This window comes from Pediculus humanus, genomic scaffold (assembly GCF_000006295.1).
Source record: "Pediculus humanus corporis 1103172107360 genomic scaffold, whole genome shotgun sequence".
NCBI lineage: Eukaryota > Metazoa > Arthropoda > Insecta > Psocodea > Pediculidae > Pediculus > Pediculus humanus.
In genome coordinates, this window is record NW_002986991.1 from 488,118 (window position 1) to 500,184 (window position 12,067).

At 28.0% G+C, this 12,067-nt stretch overlaps 3 protein-coding genes across 3 annotated transcripts; 1 reads left to right on the plus strand and 2 right to left on the minus strand.

Annotated features, from left to right (window-relative positions):
- Positions 1-216: 216 nt before the first annotated feature.
- Positions 217-3,901, minus strand: Phum_PHUM002140 (squamous cell carcinoma antigen, putative; the record flags this gene model as incomplete). The annotated part of the gene is made up of 11 exons (XM_002422534.1): positions 217-555; positions 642-923; positions 993-1,186; positions 1,268-1,731; positions 1,856-2,012; positions 2,101-2,274; positions 2,363-2,660; positions 2,804-2,941; positions 3,053-3,243; positions 3,354-3,585; positions 3,794-3,901. The coding sequence occupies 11 exons, from the start codon at positions 3,899-3,901 to the stop codon at positions 217-219; spliced, it is 2,577 nt and encodes an 858-aa protein (XP_002422579.1).
- Positions 3,902-4,097: 196 nt separating this feature from the next.
- On the plus strand, positions 4,098-11,582 carry Phum_PHUM002150 (DNA-directed RNA polymerase I 135 kDa polypeptide, putative; the record flags this gene model as incomplete). The annotated part of the gene is made up of 19 exons (XM_002422535.1): positions 4,098-4,202; positions 4,284-4,418; positions 4,514-4,708; positions 7,294-7,533; positions 7,617-7,789; positions 7,891-8,040; positions 8,157-8,319; positions 8,409-8,606; positions 8,684-8,819; positions 8,946-9,223; positions 9,335-9,532; positions 9,624-9,731; positions 9,813-9,989; positions 10,054-10,232; positions 10,321-10,489; positions 10,577-10,733; positions 10,809-11,062; positions 11,139-11,307; positions 11,422-11,582. 19 exons carry the CDS (start codon positions 4,098-4,100, stop codon positions 11,580-11,582), a joined length of 3,345 nt encoding a protein of 1,114 aa, XP_002422580.1.
- On the minus strand, positions 4,804-6,767 carry Phum_PHUM002160 (3-5 exonuclease, putative; the record flags this gene model as incomplete). Its single annotated transcript, XM_002422536.1, has 5 exons — positions 4,804-5,171; positions 5,248-5,396; positions 5,543-5,752; positions 5,842-6,380; positions 6,465-6,767. The coding sequence occupies 5 exons, from the start codon at positions 6,765-6,767 to the stop codon at positions 4,804-4,806; spliced, it is 1,569 nt and encodes a 522-aa protein (XP_002422581.1).
- Positions 11,583-12,067: the final 485 nt, after the last annotated feature.

Here is a 12,067-nt window from a genome sequence, read left to right on the forward strand (position 1 = left end):
AAATTAAATAAAATAAAAAAAATTTTAAAAATGATATTTTTCTTATAAATTAAAAATATAAACTTAATGTAACATCATTTTGTACATTAAAGTAAATAATTATAACTTAATTTTTTTAACGGTTCGTTAAAAAAATAATTACTAGTTTAAAAAAGTAATTAAAAATTATTTAATTATGTACATTTTTTAAAAAAAAAAAAACCGAATTCAAACTTTCTAACCCAAAAGCTTTCGAAAATCGGCATTGTTCATTTTTTTACATTCATTACTACTATTTGGAACGGGTGATGCGAGAGAGAGATTTGCAAATGATTCCGTTGCTGTGCTATTGGGTTTATTAACACTGAGTGCTCGGGGAAGAAAAGAAATTTGAGTTTTACTCCTCCCCCGTGGACCCATTTCTTTGGGTCCTCCACCTAAAGAAACGACTCCCTTGTTTTGTTGCAATAATGACGTTTCACCTTTTCTTTCCGGTGGATTACTGATGGCCACTGAAATTTGTTTATTTTCTATTGTGGTTCCGTCGGTTGAAAGTACCGCTTGAGCAGCTGATGCCTAGAAAAAAAAAAAAAAAATTATCGTGACGATTTACATATAAAAAGGTAGGTACGACCGTTATTTAAAATGTGATCAACACTTACTTCGTCTTCGAATTCAACGTATGCTAAACCTTTCGAATGTCCGTTCCTGTACGTGACTAATCGAACATCTTTAAGACTGCCAAATTTCGAAAAGAGTGTTTTTAAATCCTCGACCGTCGTTGAAAATGGCAATCCTCGAACGAATAATTTATTTTTTTCCATTCCTGAACTATATTTGAATCCGCCACTCCTTGTTTCTTTATCCGGATCGCATTTCGATACAAACATCGGCCTTCCATTAATTAATTCCCGGTCTTTTTTCAATGCGCGCGCAGCCTCAACCTTAACGTCAGCAAATGTATTTTTACGTTATGGCAAATCGTTTTTTTGTGCATTTTAAAAATGTCTTACCGATTTTTCAAATTCGACGTAACAATATCCTTTTGAACGACCTTTATAATCTCTAACCAATCTTAAATCCGTTATTTCTCCGCAACAAGAAAATGTTTCTCTAATTACGTCTTCTTCGGTCGTGAAATCTAAATTACTAACAAAAACCGTTCTGTGATCTTTGGAAGATTGGTGAACGACGGTTTCTCCGTGAGCTTTAAAATATAAAAATTTATGACGTCATTAATTTGTTTTAAAAATGGATTAAAAAAAAAAAATCCAGGTACGTGTACTACCTGTTTTTGATTCTCCTCTTAATAATTTGTCAATAAAATCATTTTTATTATTTGACTCTTCTTCTTCTTCGTTTTCTTTACTTTTTTTTTTAGGACTACCGTTGTTCGTTTCTTCCTCTTCGTGTTTTCTTTTAAAATTCGATATTTTTTTGTCTTTATATTCAATTTTAGACATATTTTTATTTTGTTCATTTTTTTTTGACGAACCAGAGAATTTAACCTTTTTTTTTTGTTGATCGTAAATAATATTCTCCGTTGAATTTTCAGCTGCTAGCTTTTCACGTTTGTCGTTTATTTCGGTTAATTTAATTGAAATTTTTTTCGTGCAATTTTCCATTGACTCCAGAGTTCCTTCATCTCGTTCGTAATTTAACCAAGAATTGGCAATAACTTCTGGCCAATCGTTAGTTCCTTGAAGAGCTCTTGGAAATAATTTTCGTAAGTGTTTCGAATCTCCGAATGCTCTTTAAAAGAAAACGTTAAAAAAAAAATTTCTTTCTCTTAAATCTTAATAAAAAAACCTTTTTTTTTTAAAAAAATTTAATTTGAAAAAATTTTTTCGTATTGATTAATTTGAATTCTCTTTACCTTTCTAAATGAATATATTCTAGCCACATGTCGGATGTTTTGCATTTTTCATCAGATAAAATTACGTTCCAAAGTTCCCTGGATTTATCCATGTTTTTACAATAAATTGCTTCTATTCTTGCCCAAAATTGACCTACAGAATATCCCGGATCGGCATCTGGCACTTGGTACAAAAAAAAAAAAGACATAATTTAACAATGAAGATGTGTGTAATTTTAAAAACGGATATGAATAAGTAAAATTACTTTGAAATAAAAAATCCAAAGCCTTGGAAAAACCTGCTCTTAATTCTTTAAGTCTTTTTTCTTCCTCTTCTTGATTTTCTGAAACATCAAAACGCCTTCGAAGATATTCTAAATAAGTTAACCATATATCTCTAAAATCTGTAGCTGTTTGAAGGCCTGAATTAAAAGCATCCTCTACCACATCTAAAAAAAATAAAATTGTAAATAAAAATAAATTATTGTCGATTTTGAAGAAAATAAAATATCACCTGTCAATGCCTACCTGTAATATCTTTATGAGTTTTTTTATATTTTTCTAAACATTTTATATAAACTTGATAGATTTTACAACACCAAGGACAATTTCTCACTGCTCTTTTGCATATTTTAAATAGGACATCGGGAATTTGAAGAACTCCATCGACATAATTTATATATTCTAACCACATTTCTTCATTTAAACAATTCTCGCATAAAAATCTCTCATATAAAAATTGAACTCTTACAGGAGATCCTTCTTTAGATTTTTCATACTCTATATAATTTTTCCAAACATCGAGTAAGTCTTCCGATTTAGAAATCTAAACGATTAATTTTATTAATACTTACAAAAATAAGTCGAAAAAAAAAAAATTTTATTATTATTAACTTTATTTACCAAAGCTTCTTCATATTTTATTATTTTATTTAATTTTTCTTTGGTCTTAATGTAGATACTTTCTACAACAGATTTATCTATGATTTTTTCTGAGAACAAACTTTCATTTTCTTCTAACCAACAATTGAAAGCTTCAAAAGTTTGTTCCATATTTAAAAGCGGACAAGAAAGTTGTCTTTTGTATAAATTTGCAATTACTTTAACCTTATTATAATATTCTACATTATTGTCTTTCTAAAAACAAATTTAATATAATTATTATTAATAAATAATTATTTATGTGTATCAAACCAGTAAGTAAGAGTTTGAATTTACTGAAATAGATTTTAAAATTGATTTTTCATAATCGATGTAACTTTTCCACAATTTTGAACCTTGCGTAACATGTAATCCTGCCGCTGTTAATCCTTCTTCAAAAACATTTTTGATAAAAGTGGCATCAATTGAATTTTCTTCACTGTGAAATGAAATACAAAAAGTAGTGTATTGAAGCCAAAGTTCTACAGCTAAAAAAAGTATAAAATAAAAAATCTTTTTGATTTTGAATTTTTCCAATATTGATTAAATAAGTTCTCGATTAATAACTAAAAAATAATTGTTAGAAATATTTAATTACAAAGATAATCTTTCACTGCACTTTTAAAAAGATTAATAATTTCTTTTTTCTCTTCGCATGACACAGCTATATTTATTTCATCCTGAATCCAATCAATCCATAACTCTGGTGACAAAGGAAATTGACTCGCCATTCTTTTTCTAACACATCTCAACCGATCCAAATCACCCAAATCTTTAAATGTTTTTATTAAATCCAAATAAGGTTGATAAGCAAATTTATTTTCTGCTATCTGTAAAAACAAAAAAAAAAAAATACAATTTTACTATCCTTAGACATATAAAATCAAGTATTTATTTAAATATATATAATCAAATAAAACTAATAAAAACAATAAGAACTTGGTGAATATGAAAATATTTAAACTTTTTGGACCGGCAATAATGCTGGGTTAAAAGATAATTAAAAGTGTTTGGTAAATAAAATGAATCGTTATATACCATATTTTCTAAATTATTCACTTGAAGTTCTAATAATTTTTCTTCATTATCCGATTCATCTGAATCGATTTCTTCATCATTTAAAAGTTCTTCTGATGATTCAGCCATTTATTATTTAACCAGAAACTTTTTTTCTATAGCTGTAAAAATTAAATTGATGTGTATATAATGTTATAAACATACAGCAGAATGAGCAACGCTTAGAACCTTTTTTTTTTTCCTTTGAAACAAGACGATGGCAATTTTTAAGTCTCACAAATAAACGTTAACATTATCAATATTAGTGCGATATTATTACACGAAAATGGTTTGTTCAACAAAAAAAAATGAAGAGAATTTAAAATTTTCTAAACCCAGTTTAAAATATCTTACTCATTCTTACGGAGTTCCTTTAGACATTCAAAATGAGGTAAGTAACCTAACCTTAAAATTTTTTATTAAATGTTTACCGATTTTAAATTTGTTTTAAAATTTTGAATTTTACATTTAGTTTTTACAAACACTTGGAAAGCCTCATGTGGATTCATTTAATCTTTTGATTGACAAAGGGTTAAATTTAATATGTAAAAATTTAATTCCCATTCATTTTTCTGTTGGTTCTGACCGTTACACAGTACAAATTGAGGTAAGTAATTAAATAAATTTTGTTTTTTTTTTTTTTTTTTTTTTTTTAAATTTCTTAAATACCAATTAATTTTTTTTTTTTTGTTTTGTTTTTAGAATCTTAGATTATTATATCCAGTAATGCCAGATGGTTCGTTTGCATTAAAAACTCAGAAAATTTTTCCTTGCGAGTGTAGGCAAAGAGCCTCTACTTATAGTGGTAATTTATTTGGTAAAATTACATGGTCTGTAAATGGTGTAAATCAACATCCGATAGAAAAGGATTTTGGAAAAATTCCAATAATGATTAAGGTAATTAATTTTTTAAGTAATATTTTTAATAATTATTAATGTTAAATAATTTGTTTATAAAAACCTTATAAATTTATATCCCTATATTTCTTATATCAGTATAAATCTTTCTCGATAATTTTACACTGATTATCTAAAAAATCATCGAATGAAACAAATTCACTTTTTACAAAATCCATATCCTCATCTGAGACATTGTGCAAAACAGACCAAAAAGCAGGAAGATGCCTTGGAGTCATTTTCTTTAAAAAATAATTTCTCCAATAGCACATTAAATATATTAAACCTTTAGGATATTGAAGAAAGTATTTGACAACTTTGAATCCGTGTGTCTCTTCTATAGGTGTTTTAATTTTTAGTGAACTAGCATCTTTTAATAATTTTTGTGTTACTTTAGATTCACCAAAGTAAAGTAAAATTATCTCAACCATTAAAGCCTTTTTTTCCCATGAAATTTTATCTCCTAAAAAAAATTTTTTTTAACGTCATACAGAAAAATATTTTATACTTCAAATAAGCGTTAATTAACTTTTAATTACCATTAGACAGTAAGGTTCTAGCATAGCTTCTTATTTTTACTTGTAATTTTCCTGATTGACGGTTATTATTATGTAAAGGAGCTTTGCATAGTATTGATAAACTTTTTTTTAAAATATTTCCCTTTTCCACAGCTTTTTCATGACATATACTACACAATAGTAAAATATCATGGCTTAAATGGTTTTTCATTTTTGAAGGAAAATGTTTTCTAAAAATAAATTTTAAATAAAAACAAAAATTTTAAAATTTTTCAAAATATTTAAACTAAGTTAGTTGCATGATAAGATATTCCACCTATATTCTCTTGGTACCACATAATGCCTTGAATATGATGTGTTATGTCCACAAACTACACAGCAATTTTGTTTTAACTGTGTATAATATTTTTCTTCTTCTATTGTATTCGCTCTTCCAGCCGGTTCAAACAATAATTGTATTTTTATATTTGAATCTGACTTGTGTGTAATATTTGCTAATCCTTTGTTTACATACCACATGGCCTTTCTAAAACATAATTTATGATAACATTTAAAAAAAAAAAATTTAACATGTAATTTATAAAATGAAAGTAAATTACTTATAATTAATCATACTTGTAGTCACAAGAACACAAAAGTTTTTTATTCGGATCATAAATATAGCATTTTTCATAATAATCGGTTTTCTTTAAAAGAGGAGTAGTATAAGGTTTTTTTTCTTTAGCTTTAGCAGTTGTCTTGTTTTCTAAATTTGAAGATTCACAAATTTTTCTAGATGAAGTACTATTTTTAGGTGGATCTCGGTTAAAATATTTCGTTTTTCTAGATGAAGTACTATTTTTAGGTGGATCTCGGTTAAAATATTTCGTTTTGTCTAATCTTGAAAAAATTTCATATAATTCAGAATAATTAAATGTTTTAGAATTATCCCATCCCCATCCAAATCTCTGCAGAAATCTTTTAAATACGTCTATGGCTACCAGAGCATCCATGGCTGCATACTTTTTTTGAGAATATGATAATTCATGGCATTCCCAATCACTTCCTGCTATTATGCCATCCTTGTTTAACATAATGCCAAGTACAACTTTTGCCAAATCGCCCAAACCTTTACACATAGGATACAAATATCGTAAGTCGAAAGTAGTTTGCACCTGAATAAATTGAAAATAAATTTTTTAAAATAAATTTATTAATAAACTTTGTAATATTATTTTGAGTGGTTCAACATAAATTACTCTGATATCATAATCTGCTGATAAGTATAAACCATCTATTGCAGGTAAAACTCCCAACTTGAAAATATGTTGGTCTTCGAGTATTTCTATTAGTTCAAATGGGATTATAGATAATTTATTTAATCGAAATAAATAACAATCTTTTTTATATGTAGCCAGTTGCAATAATGCTACTGGATATCTCACGTGATAAGACACCCATTCACAATCAAATCCTAAAGCACTTAAAACTAAGCAATCATTTCTAATTTTTTCGCATGCCTCTCTACACTCTGACAGAGTTTCAATCAAAATAATTTTCATGGCATCATTTTCTTTAGGTAGAGTGTTTACATGGCTGCTGGTATTTTTATATGTGTTCGTAACATCACTTTTTATTGGTATATAATTTCCATCGATGCTGGTATTTTTATTGCCGTAGTCAAAGAAATTAATAATACCGTTTATTAATTTTATTAAATTACGTACAAATAAGTTTAAAAAGTATACAACAGGACCCATTACAATCACAATATAAGCAACTAGACATATTTTAAGAATTGTCTCATACATAATTTTTAAAAAAAATAAATTTTGAGAGAGAGACAAAAAAAAAAAAGAAAACCTCGTAGGTTTCAGATGAATTAGTTTGAAATTTTTTTAAAAACAAGGTCACACGTATACGCACAGTAATAATAATAATAATTTTTATGTAAAATGTTGGTACATAAAGACGGGACGGGGAAAAAAAAACAAAATGTTGGTATTTGTGTTTAAGCGCGATATTATATATATTATATTTTGAAATAAAATTTTTTTTATATTAAACATTATTAATTTATTAAATTAGTCCAATAGGTGTCATTTGAAAAATTTAACTCCAAGAGAACTTGTTGAAAAGAATGAACACGAAGATGAATGGGGAGGATATTTTATTTTAAAGGGTCATGAAAAATTAATACGTATGCTAATAGCAACACGTAGAAATTATCCAATTGCTCTGTCGCGACGTACCTGGAAACAAAGAGGTGCATCTTTTTCTGAAAAAGGAATACTTTTAAGATGTGTATCCGAGGACGAAACATCTACGGTAAAGTCAAATAATAAATATTTTTTAAAACCGAAAAATGAATTTTAAAACCGTTAATAACAAAATTTTTATTTATTTATTAGAATAATGTTTTACATTTTGTGACCGATGGAACCGTTAAAGTCATGCTTAGTTACGGAAGATCATTGTATTTTATACCATTGTGTTTGATATTGAAAAGTCTCATTAACGTATCGGATTTGTACGTTTTTAAACGTCTCACAGAGGGAAGAGATGATGATTTTTATTTTAAAAGGTAAAGAACAAAAAATTTTTCCTATATTTTTTTATAAAAAATCTAAGTCACATCTAATTAAAAAAAAAAAATAATAATAATAATTTTTTTTTATAAATTAGTTGCATAAAAACGATGCTTTACGATGTTCACGTCCAGGGAATCGACACTCACGAAGAAGCCAAATGTTTTATCGGGAAAACATTCCGTTTAAAATTTCCCGATCAATCCCCCTGGTTTACGGATGCACAAATTTGCGATTTGATAATGGAGTAAAATTTTTTTATTTTTTATTTTTTAATAATTTCAATTAAAAATTAATTTAAATTAATTAATTATTTAACGTAATAATTTTTTTTTTTTTTTTTTTTTTTTTTTTTTTTTTAAGGAAGTGTTTAGCCATTCATTTAAATGACAACAAAGATAAATTTAATTTACTTATTTTTATGACCCAAAAACTTTTTGCCTTCGTACAAGGACAGTGTTGCGAAGAAAATGCAGATTCTCTTATGGTGCAGGAAATTCTCACGGGGGGTTCCATTTATCAACAGGTTAGAAATAATAAACTTGATGAAAAAAATGTTTTTTTTTTTTTTAAAATTATTCGAAGGGGATTTAACTTTGAGATTATTCTTTTCAGGTTCTTAAAGATAGACTTCAAGGATTTTTAAACAATTTACGTTTGGTCGCGTCGAAAAAATTAAGCGAAGGAAAATTGAATTCGATTTCACAAATTCAAATGGCTTCATTTTGCAAACGTGCCGGAGGCATTGAAAAAGCAATGAACAATTTTGTTGCAACTGGAAATTGTCACAATTCACTTTCGGGATTGCCACAGGTAATTAATAAATATTAATAATATTTGTAATATAACTAAATAAATATTTTATTCAAGTGTCTACATATATAATTTAGGATAAAGGTTTAGTTATAATGGCAGAAAACATTAACAGAATGAGGTACATGTCACATTTTAAAGCCATTCACAGAGGAGCGTATTTTACAACGATGAGGACAACAGACGGTCGACAACTTCTTCCTGAAGCGTGGGGTAGTTTTTATTTATTTATTTATTTATTTATATTTAATTAAATTTTATGGCATTCGATTTTGTTTACTCGTGCCACAATATAAAAAATAATTTATAATTTATTTTTCATATTCTTAATAATAATAGGGTTCATTTGTCCGGTTCACACGCCAGACGGTAGTCCTTGCGGTCTATTAAATCATTTATCAAAGGATTGCATCGTTACCAACGTGCCAGATTATGAAATCCTTAAAAACCTTTCGTGCGTTCTTACGGATTTGGGTGTGATGCCTTTGGAAATTGTGGAAAAAAAAAACAATTATTATGATGTTCTCCTCGATGGTAAATTAATCGGTTATGTTGCCGACACCAACGCTCAAAATTTAGTACAATCTCTGAGAGTTTTGAAAATTGAAGGGAACGTCGTAAGTGTTTTTACCCCATTTTTTTTTTAACATTTAAAAAAAAAAACGGTAAAAATAAATAATGTAATTTAAAAGTAAAATATTTTGAATAAATTTATACTTATATTTTAGGTTCCGAATACTTTAGAAATTGTTTTAGTTCCCAAAAAGGACTCCGAATCTCAATATCCGGGAATTTTTTTGTTTACCGGTCCCAATCGTCTCATGCGTCCAGTTTTAAATCTTGCCTTAAATAAAACGGAATTAATTGGAACATTCGAACAAGTTTATTTAGAGATTTGCCTTAAATTAAACGAAGCTTACGAAGGTGTAAGTATAATCATTATAATGAGTATAAATAGTAATAATAATAATAATAATAGTTTTTTCCAACAACTAACAATGTCTCATTTTGTTTTAGCTTACGACTCACAAAGAATTATCTCACACAACATTTCTAAGTAATTTAGCTTGCCTTATACCAATGCCTGATTGTAATCAAAGTCCTAGAAATATGTACCAATGTCAAGTGAGTGAAACATTGGAAAAAAGAAATAATAATAATAATAAAAATTATAGTTTTTAATTGTCTTCGATTATATTTATTTAGATGGGTAAGCAATCAATGGGAACTCCAGTCCACACGTGGGATATTCAAGCAGAAACGAAACTTTACAGGTTACTCCTTCCTTCCAGTCCTTTATTTCGACCGGGACATTACGATGCCATCAAATTAGACGATTTTCCGATGGGAGTCAATGCCGTTGTTGCCGTTATTTCTTATACCGTACGTAATAAAAGTCTTTCTTTTAATATAGTACGTATGAAAAAAAAGTACAAAAAAATTTTAGGGATACGATATGGAAGACGCCATGATTATAAACAAGTCATCTTTTGAACGTGGATTCGGTCACGGAACCATTTTAAAATCTGAATTTTTCCACTTAAACCCGGATTCTTATTTTGAAAGGGATCCATCCAAAGCGGAATTAATTTCAAAGCTTGATGATGACGGTTTGCCTTTTCCAGGGTATAAATTTTTTTTTTTTTTTTTTTAAAAACTTTCTAAAAACTAATATAAGAAAATTAAATTTTTTTAATATTGTTTTTCATTACAGAACTTTAGTGGAAGAAAATGATCCCATTTGTTGTTATTTCAATGGAGAATTATCAAAATACGTTGTGGAAAAATTTCACGGTAAAGAAATTGCGTATGTGGACAACGTGAGACTTTGCTGCGGTGAAACTTTAAATTCCGCTTCCGTTTGCATAACTTTTCGAGTTCCGGTTAGTTAATTAAATTATATTTTTATATATTTCATACTTTTACCCACGTTATATATTAAGAAAAGAAAAAAATTTATTTATTTACAGCGAAATCCAGTCGTCGGTGATAAATTTGCAAGTAGAGCAGGGCAAAAAGGTATATGCAGTCAAATGTGGCCGTGCGAAGATTTACCATTTACGGACAGCGGTTTGGTACCCGACGTCGTATTTAATCCTCACGGTTTTCCATCGAGAATGACAATCGGTAATTTTTATAAAAATAAAATAATTAAATTTTTAAAATTTTTCCCTTTTTCAATTATCAAATACCTTATTTCAGCCATGATGATTGAATTAATGGCGGGGAAAAGCGCTTCGGTCCATGGAAAAGTTCACGATGCCACACCATTTATATTTTCCGAAGACAATTCTGCCATTGATTATTTTGGTAAATTGTTAGAAGCCGCCGGATATAATTATTACGGTACGGAAAAAATGTATTCCGGTGTCGACGGAAGAGAAATGAATGCAGCCATTTTTTTCGGCATCGTTTATTATCAAAGGCTGAGACACATGGTTTTAGACAAGTGGCAGGTTAATATTCAATCAATTAGTAAAATCAATTTGATTTCATGCAGTATTTAATCAATAATTTCACTAATTTTTTAAGGTTCGAAGCACTGGTCCTGTTGACACGTTAACCCAACAACCGATAAAAGGAAGAAGAAGAGGTGGAGGAGTAAGATTTGGCGAAATGGAAAGAGATTCGCTTATCTCTCACGGTGCTTCTGCTTTACTCCACGATCGATTGTTTGAATGTTCTGATAAATATAAGGCACGTTACAAAAAAAACCTGATTTTTTTTTTTTTGCTGCGGTTAATATAAAACGTTTAAATTTGATTTTTTTTTGTTTTGCAGAGTTTAATCTGTTTGAATTGTAACAGTTTATTAGGGAGCGCTCTCTTTCGATGTCCAAAAACCGGAGTCAAAAAAGAAGTTTGCAGATTGTGCTCGGATGGGGGGAATGTTAAAACAATTGAAATTCCTTATATTTTTAGATATCTACTCATTCAACTTGCAGCAGTTAATATTCATCTTAAAGTGTACGCATAAATAATAAAATAGAAAAAGCATCAAATGTATTAATTATTAGACAATATACGTGTAATTTTTGACTGATAATTTTAAACGAGACTATTTGAAAAAATGACTTTATATGAGGTTTTATTATTTAACCAGTATACTTAAAATTGTGTCTTTTAATATTCATCGAGTTTATTTTTATTTAAAAATTGTACGACATGATTTTTTTCTAGAAAATAAAAAATTATCTTAAAAATTTGATTGTTTTAATTTAATGTATTGATAAAAAATTTAGTATAAGCATGGAAACTTCTAGAAAAGGAAGGGCGCGAATATGAATGGGAAGGAGGACATTTTATCATTAAGGTTTGTGAAAAATTGGTAGCTAATTGGAATGAAAAAATTAAATATTATAATCGTTAGTGTAAGTGTGTGGATGTAATGAAATGATTTTAGAGTTTTTTTATTTATTTAATTTTTTCAAATTTGAAATTTGAAAAAAAAAAAAAAAATTC